Below are 20,305 nucleotides of genomic sequence, written 5' to 3'. Positions count from 1 at the left end.
TCATTGTCCCAGGAAGGGGAAACGTTATTGACACATTCCTGGGGTCAGATACATCACATGATCACACTGACAGAACCACAGGCACATAGACACAGGCAACAGAGCATTCACAATGTCGGCACTAGTACAGTGTATATCCACCTTTCGCAGCAATGCAGGCTGCTATTCTCCCATGGAGACGATCGTAGAAATGCTGGATGTAGTCCTGTGGAACGGCTTGCCATGCCATTTCCACCTGGCGCCTCAGTTGGACCAGCGTTCGTGCTGGACGTGCAGACCGCGTGAGACGACGCTTCATCCAGTCCCAAACATGCTCAATGGGGGACAGATCCGGAGATCTTGCTGGCCAGGGTAGTTGACTTACACCTTCTAGAGCACGTTGGGTGGCACGGGATACATGCGGACGTGCATTGTCCTGTTGGAACAGCAAGTTCCCTTGCCGGTCTAGGAATGGTAGAACGATGGGTTCGATGACGGTTTGGATGTACCGTGCACTATTCAGTGTCCCCTCGACGATCACCAGTGGTGTACGGCCAGTGTAGGAGATCGCTCCCCACACCATGATGCCGGGTGTTGGCCCTGTGTGCCTCGGTCGTATGCAGTCCTGATTGTGGCGCTCACCTGCACGGCGCCAAATACGCATACGACCATCATTGGCACCAAGGCAGAAGCGACTCTCATCGCTGAAGACGACACGTCTCCATTCGTCCCTCCATTCACGCCTGTCGCGACACCACTGGAGGCGGGCTGCACGATGTTGGGGCGTGAGCGGAAGACGGCCTAACGGTGTGCGGGACCGTAGCCCAGCTTCATGGAGACGGTTGCGAATGGTCCTCGCCGATACCCCAGGAGCAACAGTGTCCCTAATTTGCTGGGAAGTGGCGGTGCGGTCCCCTACGGCACTGCGTAGGATCCTACGGTCTTGGCGTGCATCCGTGCGTCGCTGTGGTCCGGTCCCAGGTCGACGGGCACGTGCACCTTCCGCCGACCACTGGCGACAACATCGATGTACTGTGGAGACCTCACGCCCCACGTGTTGAGCAATTCGGCAGTACGTCCACCCGGCCTCCCTCATGCCCACTATACGCCCTCGCTCAAAGTCCGTCAACTGCACATACGGTTCACGTCCACGCTGTCGCGGCATGCTACCAGTGTTAAAGACTGCGATGGAGCTCCGTATGCCACGGCAAACTGGCTGACACTGACGGCGGCGGTGCACAAATGCTGCGCAGCTAGCGCCATTCGACGGCCAACACCGCGGTTCCTGGTGTGTCCGCTGTGCCGTGCGTGTGATCATTGCTTGTACAGCCCTCTCGGAGTGTCCGGAGCAAGTATGGTGGGTCTGACACACCGGTGTCAATGTGTTCTTTTTTCCGTTTCCAGGAGTGTATTTACACTACTGGCCATTAAATTTGCTACATCAAGAAGAAATGCAGATGATAAATGGCTATTCATTGGACAAATATATTATACTAGAACTGATATGTGATTACATTTTCTCGCAATTTGGGTGTATAGATCCTGAGAGATCAGTACCCAGAACAACCACCTCTGTCCGTAATAACGGCCTTGATACGTCTGGGCTTGAGTCAAACAGAGCTTGGATGGCGTGTACAGGTACAGCTGCCCATGCAGCTTCAACACGATACCACAGTTCATCAAGAGTAGTGACTGGTTTATTGTGACTAGCCAGTTACTCGGCCACCATTGACCAGACGTTTTCAATCGGTGAGAGATCTGGAGAATGTGCTCGCCAGGGCAGCAGTCGAACATTTTCTGTATCCAGAAAAGCCCGTACAGGACCTGCAACATGCTGTCCTGCTGAAATGTAGGGTTTAGCAGGGATCGAATGAGGGGTAGAGCCACGGGTCGTAACACATCTGAAATGTAACGTCCACTGTTCAAAGTGCCGTCAATGCGAACAAGAGGTGACCGAGATGTGTAACCAATGACACCCCATACCATCACGCCGGGTGATACACCAGTTTGGCGATGACGAATACACACTTCCAATGTGCGTTCAACGCGATGTCGCCAAACAAGGATGCGACCATCATGATGCTGTAAACAGAACCTGGATTCATCCGAAAAAATGACGTTTTGTCATTCGTGCACCCAGGTTCGTCGTTGAGTACACCATCGCAGGCACTCATGTCCGTGATGCAGCATCAAGGGTAACCGCAGCCATGGTCTCTGAGCTGATAGTCCATGCTGCTGCAAAAGTCGTCGAACTGTTCGTGCAGATGGTTGTTGTCTTGCAAACGTCCGCATCTGTTGACTCAGGGATCGAGACGTGGCTGCACGATCCGTTACAGTCATGCGGATAAGATGTATGTCATCTCGACTGCTAGTCATACGAGGCCGTTGGGATCCAGCGCGGTGTTCCGTAATAATCTCCTGAACCCACCGATTCCATATTCTGCTAATATTCATTGGATCTCGACCAACGCTAGCAGCAATGTCGCGATACGATAAATCGCAATCGCGATAGGCTACAATCCGACCTTTATCAAAGTCGGAAACGTGATGGTACGCATTTCTCGTCCTTACACGAGACATCACAAGAACGTTTCACCAGGCAACGCCGGTCAACTGCTGTTTGTGTATGAGAAATCGGTTGGAAACTTTCCTCATGTCAGCACATTGTAGGTGTCGCCACCGACGCCAGCCTTGTGTGAATGCTCTGAAAAGCTAATAATTTGCATATCACAGCATCTTCTTCCTGTCGGTTAAATTTCGCGTCTGTAACACGTCTTCTTAGTGGTGCAGCAATTTTAATGGCCAGTAGTGTACACCCTCCTGAAACAGAAGATGGAGCTGTTAGCGAAGAAGATGACGAGGAAGATGAAGAAGGTGGGTTACCAGATAATGTGTGCCGTGGACAGTTAAAAGATAATTGTTAAATAGTTATGAAAAGTGGCAGCACTATTGAGACTATTGAACAAATGAAATCACAGCAAAACGTGGAAGCAGAAACTGGAATAGATGACAAGAGTTTGGCTGAAGTTTTAGAATGTTCTCAACAAACTGTGAGTACTAATAATGAAGATATTATGAACAAACAATCTTGCAAGCCTTCAGTGAAGTTACAACGTGTTCAGTCAACGAGGTCTACATATACAATTCTATCATTCAACAAGAACGCAGATTTCAAATGGGTGGAAGACGATAAACCAATTACTGTAGATTTTACTCCCGCTAACTACCAGGATTGTTTTGGAATGCCACCCAATGAACAATTGAGAAATTTTTTGATGACACTCTATTACAACATACTTGTGATGAGTCAGGGAAGTATGCTTTATTTCTTCGGAAGCCTAATACAAACATTACCTTGGAAGAGTCTGCCCCCATTAGCCGAGTGGTCAGTGCAGCAGAATACCACGCCAAGGGGCCCGGGTTCGATTCCCGGCTGGGGCAGGAGATCTTCTCCACTCAGCGACTGTGGTGATGTGTTGTCCTCATCATCATTTCATCCCCATCTCCGACACACAAGTCGCCCAATGTGGCGTCGAATACAGAGAGAATGTTATCCATATATTGCAATCAAGCTTCAGTTGTAAATGAAACCGTAAAATATTAATGTCAACAATAGGGAAAAGCACTGTATGGCAACAAAACTACAATATACCATAAAACTACTTTTAAAATACAATTTTTTTGAAAACGACAATACTAAAATAAAGGTATATGTTTCAACAAGAGTCTCCAATAGGCATCATTATTGCATTGAATAAATAAATAATTCAAAAGTAACTTTTACCTTGTCGTATACGAGGGATTATCTTGCCTTCGGCGACTGGCCCACAATGCTGTACATTCATTTCCATTTTTACTGTGGGAGAGTTGAAAGTCTTTATTGGCAGTTTACTTGTAACTGGATACAACTATCATCCACGTGTACGATCATTTTGGAGCAATGATGGTGATCCAAAGAATGAAATGGTCTCAAACGCTATGCGAAGAAACTGCTTTCAACAGATACTGCAGTTTCTTCACTTTGAGGACAGTCAGTAAAAATGAAATGAGGGGGATAAAATTACAGGTGATCTGAAGGCAAATATGCTAAAATACTTCCATCCCGAGCAGAATCTTTCATATGATGAAAGTATGATAGCGTACTTCGGACGTCATGGCTGTAAGCAGTTTATAAAGGGAAAACCACTGCGATTCGGATACAAGGTTTGGTCTTTATGCACACAAGCAGGTTACCTAAAAAATTTCGAAATGTGTCAGTGTAAAAATCCACGAACAGCTCAAGAGTATGAAGAATGATTTGGAAAATCGGCAGCTCCACTTGTGACAATGATTGATGAGTTTGAAACAGATGTCCAGCAGCTCCCATACTCATTTTACTTTGATAATTTATTTACTGGATTTCCATTGTTAGCGGAACTGAAATCTCGTGGTTTCTCTGGAACAGGAACTATCCGTGAGAACAGAATTCCGAGAAACTGCCCACTTGAAAGCAAAGCAGTTCTAAAGAAAAGACCAAAAGGATATGTTACTTCTATCAAAATGGAAGATACTGGTATAATTGTCACCAAATGGTTAGATAATGCTGTTGTAAATGTTGCATCAACATCATATGGAAAGAATTCTGTCTCATTGGTGCAGCGTTATTCCAGAGAACAGAAAAAGAAAATCAGTGTCAGCTGGCCATGTGTTATCAAAGAATACAATAGATCAAGTGGAGGCGCAGACCGAATGGACCAGAATGTAAACCTTTATCGAATCGGGAATAGTGGTAAAAAATAGTGGAGTTGCCTCTTTACATTGTTGGTTGATGTGTGCGTGCATATTGCATGGCAGCTACATAGAATTGCCCGTCCTACCATATCTCACTTACAATTTTGCCGCCACATTGCCATCTACTACTGCAATCACGATGGAGAAAAATCCAAAGGCCCAGGACGCAACCGTGCATTACAAGATACACCTTATGAAAATCTACGTTACTATGGACTTAACCACTGGCCAGTTCCAACTGAGAAGAAAAGGAGATATGCTGGTGAAAACTACTCCATAATAGGTCGAACTGTATGTCCAAAGTGTGAAACTGGACGATACATAAAATGTTTTCAAAATTACCATTTAAAAATTTAAAAAAGGTAGCCTACTAAACACATGTAAAATATTATTGTATTTTCATATTCCATGCAAATAATGAAATTTCTCATATCTGTACGCAATGAAAGCTAGTATGGAATGGAAATGCGTTGGAGTATTATTTTCCTCTGTTGACACCGCGTTTCCATATGGCAACGCATTGTTGGGAGAAAGTGAGAAGTGTGAAAAGAAAAGTATTGATAGTTTTTAGCTACAGGCATCTCTCTAGTTATGGTTACGAACATTTTTCGTATTTTTTTTTTTTTCGAAAAAACTAATTCGGGACATAATGGGTTAATGAAATAGTACAAAAACAAGAAGAATCGCTACAAGATTTTGCAGACCACCTCAGAAAAGTCAACATTAATATACATAAATTGATGAATGATGATAGTGCCAATAACATCATTCAGCAGGAAACAGAACAATCGGCACTTGACTCGTTTTACGGAGCCTACCGCCTGAAATGTTACGAAAAGTGTGCATAGAATTCCTGAAAACCTTGACAGGGACAAAGCAAAGGCAACTGTGGCACTAGGCCGATGGAGAAGCGAATAATTTTTAATCCAGACATCATTTGTTACAGATGTGGCTGCCCGAGTCTCATTCAGCGCAAACTCTCATCAGGGACGTGAAATATGGAATCAGGGTAGCACTCGCGCACTTCCATTAAATGGGGCTGCACAAAACTCCCACACACCTGTGCAAAGTCAGTGGCAGACGTTTGTCCATACGGCTATGTAAAGAGAAGATTGCGTATGTTTTTGTTAGGTACAGGATCACAATTATCTGTGGCTAGCCAGGGTGTATTTGGTGCCATGAATTTGAACCCATCCCGCTGTAATCTTAGTGTTGTTGGTGGTAACAGTGTTCACTTTGTTCACATTGTTGGGTTCCTGGGTGCAGAGGAGAGACCTTTGGGTGTCTGTGAAAATTCTACTGGTTTAGGCATAAGCTCAACGTATTTTTGGGCTAGATATCCTAGTTAAACACCATGTCAAAGTCGATCCATCAGAGTATGTAATAGAGCTGACTGGGACACCATTTCGCCTCGGTTTTACTGCTGAAAGTCTCGAAATGTCGCATGGAACACCTGAGATGATGGGTAGGCCAATTAAATTGCATGGCATGGTCTCTTAGATTTGACTCACAGGACACAGTACCATCAGGTTCAGGAAGGCTACTTTGGATGAGTGTATGAGTTGATCTGCCAATTAATACTTAGAGTGTAGTAGAACCCTTTTCAGAGAATGAGGAAGTCAATCAGACACAATGTTTCATATGACATAGTTTACTTTTTGTGCAGGAAACTGACAGAAGCCGGGTGAGCCTGTCAATTTTTGGTCGGAAGAGGTTAGACAATCAAAAGATGTACTGACAACTAACTTACAAGCGTTAGAAAAAGACGCGTACACTATGGATTTTGGCGTAAAGTACATGAAGTCAGGAGAGTCGGTCGATTTCATCTCAGTAAGGGGAAAGGTGTTGCATCTGAGAAGAGGTGATACAGTAAACATGGAGAGATTATTGGAGGAATATGCAGAGTTATTTACCGTGCTTGGACCATTGCCAGCGTTGCCAATAATCCAGCATAGAATTCCTAGTGTGAACAAGCTGTCTGTATACAGGAAATCATATTGGATACTGCATCTTCTACAACCAGTAATGGAGGAGTTTACTTATCTACAGCTTCAGGACAGAATTATAGAAGAAAGAGCCAGTCCCTGGTCAGTACTGAAAATCATCATATCAAAGAAATTTCTCAGATGATAAGAAGGCTTATAGATTTTGCTGTGACTATAGGTATTTAAGCCAGCAAACAACAATTGATGGATACCGCATGCTGAGAGTTATGGAGGCCTTAGATAATCCTTGGCAATGCGATTATTTTACCAACATGGATTTCTGAAATGGATTCCACGAATTAGATGTTGCACCAAAATACCAACGTAAAGAGTGTTTTCGATTCCATTTGGTCATTGCCAGTATCATCACATGCTATTCGGTCTGAAAAATGCACTGGCCAATATCTGACACTTGTTAGATGAAGTACTACAAGTTCTGAAACAAAAACAATGCATGATTTACCTGGACAATATCACTGTTTTCACCAAGGGCATCCAGTAGCACATGGTACATCTACAACAGGTATGTGAATGATTGCTTGTGGTATGAAAGAAAAGTGTCTTTTGTATTACAGGAGATGCACTATTTAGGCCACATTATTGGGCAAGGCAGTGTACAAACAAAAACACAAATGGTACAAGCCATGACGGATTTACAAACCGTAACTATAGTAAAGGAATTTCAGTTGTGTATAAGGATCATGAATTTTTGTAGAAGATACATTCCAAAATTTGGAGAGGGAGCAAGAGCCTTGACTCATTTGTTAAGAAAGGGAGTAAAGTTTCACAGAACTGCAGATTTTAAAGCAGCGTTTGAGGTAAGGAAAGGATTATTAACCACAGGTCCTGTCCTTGCTTTTGCTGACTGCTGAAACAGTTTCTATTTATTTATTTATTTATTTATTTGATTAGCCATCCGTAGACATTTTGCAATGTATGGATGTTGTCAGTTTGGATACAGTGATTTTTGCAGATACATTGACACTTTTATATGCATTTACAGAGTATACGAATACAATGACATTTATCACTTAAATTACATTCAAACAATTAAATATTCACTTATTGTTTAGAAACAGTGTTCCTGAAAATATAGTTTAAGGGTTTTCTGTAAAGTACATGTTGTTAATTTCTTTGATGTCCTGTGCAGCTTGTTATACATTTACAGAATATACAATACAATGTCATTATGTCACTTAAATTACATTCAAACATTTAGATATTCACTTACTGTGTAAAAACAGTGTTCCTGAAAATACAGTTTAAGAGTTTTTCTGAAACAGTACATGCTGTTAATTTCTTTGATTTCCTGTGGCAGCTTGTTATACAATTTTACACCCTGATACAAGAAACTTTTTTGGGTCTTATGCTTGTTTCTCCTATCTAGATGAAGGCAGTGGCTTGTTCTTGTGCTATAGCTGTGTAAAATGCTGTTTGTACTATAATTCACTATATTTTTCTTTATATATACTATAGTGTGGAACATAAATAAACAGGGAACAGTTAGAATACCAAGTATTTTGAATAGTTCTCTGCAGTGAGCCCACTTACTGCTTTTAGTTATAATTCTCACTGCTCTCTTCTGCACTTTAAAAACTGTTTGTAAGTTGAGTACATTATTTCCCCAGAAAATTATCCCATAGCTTATGACTGAATGTACATAGCTAAAATATACAGTTCTTAGACATTCATCGCTGCATACTGAGGAGAGAACTCTAAGTGCGTAACACGTTGTAGATATCTTTTTTGTGAGTTTTTTGACATGTTCACTCCACCTAAGCTGGCTGTCAATATGCAACCCTAGGAATTTTGTGGTGGGCACTTCGTCTACAGAGGTGTTATGTAGCTTTAACTTTAGGGGACTGTTTTTTCTGTTTATTCTAAAGCGTATGCTATTTGTTTTCTTAATATTTAAGGTCACTTTATTCTCTGTAGACCATTTGTAGACATCTTTCAGTGATTCATTACAATTTTCCAACATTTGTGCTGATGTCTCACTGGTGATTATAATATTGCTGTCATCGGCAAACAATATCTTCTCTCCATGTCGGATATATTGTGGAAAGTCATTTATATAAATCAAGAACAACACCGGACCCAGCACACTTCCCTGAGGGACCCCAATATTAATATGTTGTGGATCTGACAGGTGTTTTTCTACGAACTTTGATCTACTGGAGACATGCGAGATCTCTACCCACTGTACTCTATTTTTTAGGTATGAATGGAACCATTTGTTGATTACCCCTCTTACTCCTAGTGCTTCTAACTTAAGTAATAGATTCTGGTGGTCAACTGTATCAAAGGCCTTTGACAGGTCAAGGAATATGCCAGATACATAGTTGCCTTCATCCAGTGCTTCTAGAACCACTTTAGTGAAATGTGCTATTGCCATTTCTGTATCTCTGCCTGGTCTGAAACCAAATTGGTCATTTGAAAGAAGGTTGTATTTGTTTAGATAGCTCATAAGTCTGTTCTTCATTGTGGACTCTATTATTTTGGAAAGTGATGACAGTAGGGCAATTGGCCTGTAGTTCTCAATGTTTTCTACATCATCTTTTTTGTGTAAAGGTAAAATTTTTGCATGTTTCAGATAATCAGGGAAACAACCGGCTTTGAAAGATTCATTTATGATATTGGTTAGGGGGGCTTTGATACTATTTATGCATTTTTTCAGCACAGACATTGGAATTTCATCTAAACCTGCTGAATTTTTGCTCTTTAATTTCCTTACCACATTACATACTTCTTCCTCAGTAGTGGGTAGCAATACCATTGAATTTGATGTATATTCCCGTGTTCGTGGATTATGAGATTTTGAAAAATTTTCCTGTAACTTTGTAGCTATACTACTAAAGTAAGAATTAACAAAGTTTGCTAGTTCTTTTGGGGTACTTGTTAGGTTTTCTTTGTTCCTGATTTGGGTGTTTATTTGCCTATGTGTTGCTGTTCCTGTCTCTTGTTTCACTATAGTCCATGTAGCTTTACTTTTATTTTTAGCTAGATTTATTAGTCTATCATTGGCCTTTTTTTTTGCAACATTGAGCACCTTCCTATAGATTTTTTTGTAGTTTCTGTAGTAATGAAGAAAATCTGGATCACTGTTGTTGTTTTTTATAGAGTTTAGGTATTTAAAAGTTTGGGCAGATTTTCTAATTCCTGTGGTAATCCACTTATTTTTGGTGGATGTTCCAGTAGAACTTAGTGCTTTGGGGAAGGCTTCTTCGAATATTATCTTAAACTCTGACATGAATTTGGAGAATTTCTGATTCACATTATTTTCTGAAAATACTTCTTCCCATCTTTCATGTCTTAATTGTAAGCAAAATTTTTGTATTGCTGCGTCTGAGTAGACTCTTTTAAACATGTGGAGGTTTACTGGTTTTTCTACAGAAGCTTTTACTTTTATGATTTGGCATAAATGATCTGATAGTCCAAGATTTTTGACAGTTATGACACAGTTTTCCCCACCTATATCTGTAGCTACATGGTCAATGGTAGATGTTGAGTGTTTGGTTATTCTTGTTGCACAATTAACTAAAGAGGACATGCCAAAACTATTCAGAATATTCAGAAAAGTGTTACTGGTTTCATCTGCCTTAGCTGTGTTAATGTTTAAGTCACCACACAAGAGTATATTACTTTTCAGGGATGACACTTGTTCTAGGCTTTGCATAAGTTTTGAAAAGAATGTTTCTAAATCACCACTGGGAGAACGGTATACACATAGTACAATTAGTTTTTGGGCATATCTACAGCTGGTATCTCTACTGCTGACACTTCAAAATGCTTGTCTACACTTAGTAGGATAATATCATTCCTGACTTTAAATGAAATACCACTCTTAACAAAAATACATGATCCTCCACCTTTCATTGAGTTTCTGCAATAAGAACAAGCTAGTACATATGAGGGCAAATTTATGTATTGAATTTCATTGACTTTGCACCAGTGCTCTGTGATGCAGATAACTGGACTGTCTAAGGATTGTAACTCAACTTCTAGCTGTTGCACTTTGCTTTTTATACTCTGAATGTTTTGGTGAAGCACTGTTAGAGATTTAATGTTACTTATCTTGGAGGTTTCTTGTCATGTAACTTGAACAACCATGCTATAGGCTGTTTTTTAAGTCAAGAGCTAGATAGGAAAGAACACCAAGTATCACACACTTCTTGATAACTCAATAAAGTGGAGGAAAAACATTCAGCTATTGAAACAAAAAAATGCTTGCACTGATTTCTGGCATTACCTATTTCTGTTGTTATCTGAATGGGAAACGTTTTAATATCATAATGGATCTGCTATGCTAAAATGCCCTCTGGGGCTAAAAGAACCAAGCAATTGTTTGACCTGCTGGCCTTTATGGCTAAGCTAATTTGATTTTGACATTGTACACCACCCAGAAAAATCTCATGGGAATGCAGATGGATTGAGCCAAAAGTACACACCATAGAAAGTACTACGCTCAGTGTAGAAGAATAGCACTGAGCAGATACTGCTGACCCAGTCTGTCAGCAGTTCCTGAGGCAAGCAATTTGGCTCTGATGGCAGAATCCTGTACAAGCAAACACATTATGGCCTACACATAATTGTACTGGTAAGTTTTCGAAATGAAGTATTGAGGTACGTCACAATTCCATATCAGCAGGACATCTTGGACGACACAGCACATAGGACTACATGTGGCAAATTTTTGGTTGCAACAAGGAAACAAAATATAGAGTGTTATGTAAATAATTGTATTCCTTGTGCTCAAAGAGCCAAGATGAATTATCGGTGAATCACATTACAAAGGTTACCTGAGGTGGATGGACCATTCCAAATGACTGGACTAGACATCTATGGCCCCATAGCATGAACTCTAGGAGGGAATTGATGTGTGTTAACTGTAATTGATCATTTCTCACCTTGCTTGGTCATGATCTCTGTATCAAGTCCACAGGCAGAAACTGTAACATAGGCAATGGTTAATCACAATTATTGAGATTCGAAAAGCAAGAGACTGTAGTAACTGAATAAGGCAATAATTGTACATTGAAGTTATTGGAGCAGTTATGTCAACTATTCTGCATAAACAATTCTGTTGGCAGAACATCCGCAACTGAGTATTATAGCAAAGGTTGAAAATACCGCTTCAGTTGTAAATTACTTTATTTTCACATGACTGGTTTCGGACTGTTATAAGCCCATCCTCAAGTGTCGTAGTTGTGCTGTGGTCCCCAAGCGCTGCATGTACCAGGTGCAGTGTGCTGCCTATGACTGCGGAACAGGGAGTAAAGTTTCACAGAACTCCAGATTTTGGAGCAGTGTTTGAGGTAAGGAAAGGATTATTAACCACAGGTCCTGTCCTTGCTTTTCCTGACTACTGAAACAGTTTCTATTGTATATGTGGCTTGAGAACCATGTTATAGGCTGTTTTTTAAGTCAAGAGCTAGATGGGAAAGAACACCAAGTAGCATATGCTTCTAGAGTTGTTTAGAAGTATATGCTACTTGGTGTTCTTTCCCATGTATCTCTTGACTTAAGAAACAGCCTACAGCATGGTTGCTCAACTCACATGACAAATGAAACTGTTTCAGTAGTCAGAAAAAGCAAGGACAGGCCCTGTGCTTAATAATCCTTTCCTTACCTCAAACACTGCTTCGAAATCTGGAGTTCTGTGAAACTTTACTTTCTGTTCCGCACTCATAGGCAGCACACAGCCCCTGGTACACACGGCACTCGGGGAGCACAGCACAGCTATGACACCTGAGGATAGGCTTATAACAGTCCAAAACCAGTCATGTGAAAATAAAGTAATTTACAACTGAAGTGGTATTTTCAATCTCTGCTATTCTACCTAAAAAGGTTATGAATTAGTGGATTACACCCACAAGTAAATTGCAGAGAAGTCCACAGGACAGTGGGTAAAATATTAAGTTGTTGCATAAATAGTGACCACAGTAACTGGGACACCCTCCTACAATTCATCAGGGGCACATACACCTCTAAAATCATGTAAACTCCACTCTATTCCCCTTCGAGGCTGTTTCTGGCCAACAAAATGCCCTGCACTTTTTAATTGTGCCAACCTACCCTAGAGAGGATGTATCCTCTATTTGAAATTTTGGTAAAAGGATAAAACCTATCAACAGGTTGAATTATGCCAACTTACCCCAGAGAGGATATATCTATCCTCTTTTTGAAATTTTGGCAAAAGATAAAACCTATCAACAGGTTAAAAAGATGAAGACATAAAGATAGGAAGGCAACCACAACAAAAAGGCAAAATTGCTGACGTACCATGTTGGGCAGTGAGTAATGTTAACTAACCCTTATATGCAGAAAGGAAAAACTAGAAAGCTCATTTCACGTTATCAAAGACCTTAGCAAGTTATCAAGATGACATCACCAGTTAATGTCAAACTACAACTTTCAATCCAAAGCACAGTCATGTATATGGGAACAATTCATCCATTTCAGGGACCGCCTAAATTACTGACAGCTCCTTTTGAAGGGGGAAGGTAGAACTAGGCAAGCAAAGCAGGATGTACCTGCTATTGTTCCAACACATTCATACACCTTCAGATCACGAGGTGACCTTCTGAGCTAATTTTTTGTGTCTTCTAATTAGTCACTGGGAATATTTTTGAGCATATGTTGTGGATGTGTTTATGTTTGTATTGCTTTTATGAGACAGTCTCACAGAAAACACTTATGTTTAGCTAGTAGGTTAAAGGAATTTTCAGGTAAAATTTTATTTGCAGTGTCAAGAGATCCCTAGTGTTAGAAGGAAGACAGTGATGTTCCATGGTGAAGCATGATTGTTGTTCTGTTAAATACGTAATTTGTGTAAAAGTAGTTGTGCAGTTTGCAGCAGGAAGTAGATGCCAGTTTTTGATTAGACTTTGGCTTTTAACTTTAAGGCTGGAAATTCTTTATAAATTATGTTTTCTAGATGAGTTCCATTGGAACTACTGACGGCCTTGGGAGAGCCAGTCCTGACAAAACTCTACCATCTGGTGAGCAAGATGTATGAAACAGGCGAAATACCCTCAGACTTCAAGAATAATATAATAATTCCAATCCCAAAGAAAGCAGGTGTTGACAGATGTGAAAATTACTGAACCATCAGTTTAATAAGTCACAGCTGCAAAATACTAACACGAATTCTTTACAGACGAATGGAAAAGCTAATAGAAGCCAACCTCGGGGAAGATCAGTTTGGATTCCGTAGAAACACTGGACCACGTGAGGCAATACTGACCTTACGACTTATCTTAGAAGAAAGATTAAGAAAAGGCAAACCTACGTTTCTACCATTTGTAGACTTAGAGAAAGCTTTTGACAATGTTGACTGGAATACTCTCTTTCAAATTCTAAAGGTGGCAGGGGTAAAATACAGGGAGTGAAAGGCTATTTACAATTTGTACAGAAACCAGATGGCAGTTATAAGAGTCGAGGGACATGAAAGGGAAGCAGTGGTTGGGAAGGGAGTAAGACAGGGTTGTAGCCTCTCCCCGATGTTATTCAATCTGTATATTGAGCAAGCAGTAAAGGAAACAAAAGAAAAATTCGGAGTAGGTATTAAAATCCATGGAGAAGAAATAAAAACTTTAAGGTTCGCCGATGACATTGTAATTCTGTCAGAGACAGCAAAAGACCTGGAAGAGCAGTTGAACGGAATGGACAATGTCTTGAAAGGAAGGTATAAGATGAACATCAACAAAAGCGAAACGAGGATAATGGAATGTAGTCGAATTAAGTCGGGTGATACTGATGGAATTAGATTAGGAAATGAGACACTTAAAGTAGTAAAGGAGTTTTGCTATTTGGGGAGCAAAATAACTGATGATGGTCGAAGTAGAGAGGATATAAAATGTAGACTGGCAATGGCAAGGAAAGTGTTTCTGAAGAAGAGAAATTTGTTAACATCGAGTATAGATTTAAGTGTCAGGAAGTCATTTCTGAAAGTATTTGTATGGAGTGTAGCCATGTATGGAAGTGAAACATGGACGATAAATAGTTTGGACAAGAAGAGAATAGAAGCTTTTGAAATGTGGTGCTACAGAAGAATGCTGAAGATTAGATGGGTAGATCACATAACTAATGAGGAAGTACTGAATAGGATTGGGGAGAAGAGAAGTTTGTGGCACAACTTGACCAGAAGACGGGATCGGTTGGTAGGACATGTTCTGAGGCATCAAGGGATCACCAATTTAGTATTGGAGGGCAGCGTGGAGGGTAAAAATCGTAGAGGGAGACCAAGAGATGAATACACTAAGCAGATTCAGAAGGATGTAGGTTGCAGTAGGTACTGGGAGATGAAGAAGCTTGCACAGGATAGAGTAGCATGGAGAGCTGCATCAAACCAGTCTCAGGACTGAAGACCACAACAACAGATGAGTTCAATCATTTAAGATGATGAGTGGGGTGAGGAAGTACTAATCTCAACTGAGGAATTGCTGGAGTGCACAACCAGGCAATTCACTGCCCCACAGAGTGAATACAGACAGTCCCAGAGTCACACTGTCAAGCACATACTGTTTCACTCCAAAAAGCATATGACTCGGTGCCCCAGGTAAGTTATTAGTAAAACTGAGTTCTTTCAAACCAGAGGCTCATGCTGGCTATTCTCAATACAAAAACCAGTAGTTGTTTGCGCGTGCTATGAACAAGGTTGTTTCAATTGTGCACAGTTAAAAGAACTGGAGGGGCAGGGATTGCTGATAAATAGTACATAATGTGGCATTTTAAGTCCCACTTTCTGGTTTCCTGGCACCATCAGCAGACCTACTGTCCCAAATATCAATTGCTCTTTAATCTACTTACCAGACCTACCTTAACGTACTTAAGTGACATGCTTATAAGACCCTTCTTACTTCCATGGACCAGACAATAGCAGCACAAAATTGTCATGTGAGGACAGAGCACTTACATGATTATGTGAAAATATGTTGGAGTGAACACTGCCACTAACTCACCAGCATAGTAACTAATGCATCAGCTACCAATGAAATTCTGATAACAGTAAATATTGTGTACCGCCAGCTCAGACATGAGGTCACCCAAATCTCACCTTTACTTTCCTTCAACCTTTGGTTGCAGAATAGTCTTGTAGGCACCAGTGAAGAAGTGATTCGGCACAGTGAATGAAGTTAAGTTGTGAAAAAGGGGGAAAACAAAGATGGACCAAGAAACTATGATTCAGCATGTCAAGAATGACACAGTATACATAATATAATACAAAAAGGAAAGAAGGACAAACAAGGAGGAAAAGCTATGAAATAATGTTTCACTCTGGCGCATGCAGTAGAATGTAGAGTGTAGAAATGATGAGGGAAAAATCAATATCTCTGTTGCACCCAGTCTCTTAATCAGTAATCTGGTGGTCTGGATTGATCTAAGGAGGGAGGAAATGTAACAGCCTAAAGTTCTGTCAGCATGGAAAGTGGCTCAAAACTGTAACCAGATGGCAGCCAGAGTCTCAGCTGCCAGTTCAGCAATTCAGCAGACACCCACATTTCAGTACTGCCACACTCGAGAGCTAACAATCTGGAAGTAGAACAGTCTTCAGGGAGCTTTGGCAATTTGACTGACTGCCACATTAACAACAGCCAGATCCCAGTTGTAAACCTCCACTCCAGAAGTTTCCCAGCAACACAAAAACATGACTGTTCTGGAAATTCTGTGCTGGGCATGGTATTTAAATGCAAGGCCCAGCCTGTCATGAACAGCATAGCTGGGACCTACTATGACATATAGACCTTGCCAGTTGTCACCATACTTATGATGAAGTTGTGTTTGTTATCTCTGGGACCTGAAGCAGCAACGGCATATTCAGAAAGGAGGCCAGAGCAACCTTCAGCTTGTGCATTGGACCTCATCTGCATTTCTTTCCTGTTAAGGCATAGACTCACATCCATTGACGGTGGTATAGTGTTGCTCACAGAAAACTCTGTTACTCAGGTGGTCATTCCAAAATATCCCCAACATGACATTCTTCGTCTTCTGCATCAGGATCATTGGGATGTCTCAAGCATGAAGATGCTGGCTTGCCACCATGTCTTCTGGGTCATAATTAATTGCAGGACTGAACATTTAATCACTGCTTGCTCTAAATCAGACAATGTTATTCACCATGGACTGAGCCATCACAACCTTGGGAGCATGTTCATGTCAACTTTGCCGGCTCCTTGGATGCTTATCGGTTGATGATCATTGATTCTTACTCCCAGTTTCCATACATTATCAACTCCTACTGAACCACAGTAGTGGAAATTATGTTGGGTCTCACTCAGATATTCTCCATGGAAGGCCTGACATCCACCATAGTAACTGCCAATGGTCCACAATTCATCTCTCTGACTTTTCACTTCTTTTGTCCACACCATAGTATTCATTACGTTCATGCACTCCATTCCATCCTCAGTTGAATGGGGAGACAGAACACCTCATCTGCACTTCTAAGACACAAATGATGAAGTATGTTTGTCATGCCTCCAAGGATGAGGCTTTCATACTCTCTCTTAGATCCTACACATCCAAGTCCAACAGTGAGAAGAGGCCAGTGGAGCTACTGCATAATTGCCATCCATGCTCAGTGCTGAGTCCACTTCTCCACACATAAAGGTCTTCCTGGACCCCTCAACAATGCGACACATGCTTGGGATTTCAGTCTGGGCTCATGTGTTTGGTCACCAAGAGCATTGGAATGCAGCAGTCATCCGCAACCAGTGTAGTTGGTACATCTTCATATTCCAGATGGAAGGCTCAGTGGTGACCAATCACTGCAGTCAACTCCACCCCTGAGTGGAGGCTCCGCAGCTGCTACCTCCTCGCATGCCTTCAAGATTGTCTGCTTTTCCCGCATCTGCTCCTCCTTCCTCAACTTAGCCCTCGATGGCCCTACCAGTGATTCTGCCTCCATACGATACTAGACCTTGCACACTGTCCTCTGTTCTTATTTCCAGCCATCTGCAATTTCATCAGAGCCTGGGCATGGATGGCCATACAGAGCAGCTGGAGCTGATAAACGGATGGCAACTGCTGATTCTGCCAGAGCTGTCTCCCACCCCAAGCCCCCAGATGACTCCTTGGACCTGATTCCAGCTTTGGCACAGCCAGTGGCCATTTCCCACCTGTGGGTATCTGTCCACAGTGATGCCACCACCATCTGGGTCACTTTCAGCCCCATTCTTCTGCACAAGCCAACAGGGAATGATATGTGGCTCAGAGGCCACCCACATGCAGTGCCATGGAAGACATGGACATTGCCATCCTGAGCACCGAGCACCATCCCATGCTATAGAGGAGGGACACTTGGGTGGTACAGACTTACAGACACCCCAACAAGAGGAGGGGACTGTGGTAACTCATGGTTACCACCTCAATAGCACCTGCATCTCGACATCTGCCAAGCTTCAGCAGGACATGGAGTGCCAGCAGAACATGTTATTCAATCAACCCATAGAGGTGCACAGTGGCTAAGTTCGACCAACAGGAGGTAGCACTTTCAGATAGAGGAGACAGCCATGTATCAAGAGCAGTGTGTGCTGCTACTGCCTAACACCAGCCTGTGGAAATGTCATGACATTCTACTTAACCCTGCAGTGGAGTGGCTTCTGTATCATTCTGTAACAGTTCATGTTTTTGTAAATTTCACTCTTGTATGTTAAACTGCTGCTAATGAGCTTATGTACAAGGATGATGTATAGAACAAGTTCATACTTTTAGTGCCATTTATAACTGTGTGTATTTCAGTGAGAATAAACATCTTCAAGAAGTTGAGACGGAAAGACTCTAAAGGCAAAATAATTATATCATTCTCCATGTTTTTCTCTCAAAGTCCACATGTCTGAATATTGTGTGTTAATCTCAAAATTCTTTCAGGGATATCAGATTTTTTACCACCCTGCAGCAGCAAAGATAGTGAAGTGGAAAGCAAATGAATAGATCTGTGTTACGCGTTTATGTATTTGCAAAGTTTGTCATTTTAAATATGTCTGTGTTAAATAATTTTCCATTAAAATATTTTATTTTGTTATCTATTTCGAAATCAGTTTGATAATTTGCATAATGTAAGTACAATAACCTGTTTCTAGTCTATTAAGCTGTTTTTAACAAGTGTCACAATCCATAAAGTTGCATGTATGCGTATCTGATTGTGTATTCCATTTAATGTACATCTGTTGCGTATGATATTGTTATATTCACCAAATAAGTTCCTTGCCCACCACAAAGGTAGCGGGAAGTGAACCCCTTACCACAGAAAATTAGTTGCTCTTTTCTAGATAGCATGCTTGCACACTAACAGCTAAACTCTTCCAGGTCAGTAGTAAACTAGAACACAACTAATGTTGGCAGCACCGCAAGTAACAAATATAACAATCATTTATAATAAGCATATACATCATAAATACTCATCTTTCTTGTAATGATAAGGTTTATCAATGTAGTATAATTTCTAAACACTGGTCTAATGTCACTCAGTGATTGTTGGCTAACTAATCTAATAATTGTTAAGACTGGACCACTCTTACACAGTTTATAGTTGAGTTTCAATTTATGACAAACACATTGACAATCACCACTGACCAGCCAATGATCACTTGTAGATAGCTGTTGGGCTATGACTGTGGCAACTGTAGTTAATTGTTCAGCAACTTAAACTGGTCAGCAACAACTGATCTGCAACAACTGATTGAGTGCAGCTGTGGATCTTCATTTATCTGTGAATGGGAGAAGAATCTCCATCTACAAACTAATTGGCAGAGGAAGCAAGTAGTCCCTGGTATCAGTGCCCTCTATGATGGCAGACATAACTATTGCTGTGTGGATCATACTCGTTATAAGTCTTGTGGCAGGAGCATAATGTAGTTCCTGTTATGTGCACCATCTATGTGGCAACTGATCATACCATATGATGGCACTACACTGGACATCACCTGGTGTGTGGCACCTTCTGCAGGTATTTGTAATTAATGGAAGACACAGCAGATATTAATAGTTTTTCTGCCATTTATTGAGAAATTAATTTCATATTTAAGTTGCAATGAAACAACTTTTTTCTACTAATATGTGTTTGTAATGGTTTGGTTTTGGTTTTTGGCTTTGTAGATCATCATCAGGTGACAACTGACAAATGTCAATAGGACATGCTAGACATTTGCCACCTAATGAAGCCAAATAAAGTGGAAACAAGTTTGTATTGAACAATTGTTAGTGCGAAAAATGTAGTTTTGTTTGCTTTTTAACCTTAAATATTTTGTGTCTGAAATTATTCCTAAGAAGGACAAGCACAAATTTGGTCAATAGCACTAATAACAGAGGGCATGTCAGGCCATACTTTAGGCTAACTATGTCTCACTATTTGTAATATTTCACTTATGATAATACAGCATTCGCTTAGTCATGTACTACTGCAAAATAAGGAAAGATAGTGTCATACTAAGTTTCCTGGAGTTAATTCATGCCCTTGCTAATACTGAATTAGAATACCTACTTCTGTTATTTGCTGCAGAGGACAGTCATGTTATCAGTGAATAACCTCACTAGTTTGATAGATGGTCATAATGTATAATATGAACCAT

At 41.0% G+C, this 20,305-nt stretch overlaps 1 protein-coding gene across 1 annotated transcript; it reads left to right on the top strand.

Annotated features, from left to right (window-relative positions):
- The first annotated feature begins 2,737 nt into the window (after positions 1-2,737).
- Positions 2,738-18,644, top strand: LOC126252106 (uncharacterized). Its single transcript, XM_049952968.1, has 2 exons — positions 2,738-2,853; positions 17,687-18,644. Exons 1-2 carry the CDS (start codon positions 2,812-2,814, stop codon positions 17,996-17,998), a joined length of 354 nt encoding a protein of 117 aa, XP_049808925.1. The 5' UTR covers positions 2,738-2,811; the 3' UTR covers positions 17,999-18,644.
- Positions 18,645-20,305: the final 1,661 nt, after the last annotated feature.

This window comes from Schistocerca nitens, chromosome 4 (assembly GCF_023898315.1).
Source record: "Schistocerca nitens isolate TAMUIC-IGC-003100 chromosome 4, iqSchNite1.1, whole genome shotgun sequence".
NCBI classification, from domain to species: Eukaryota; Metazoa; Arthropoda; class Insecta; order Orthoptera; family Acrididae; genus Schistocerca; species Schistocerca nitens.
This window is presented reverse-complemented; position numbering and strand designations above follow the sequence as displayed.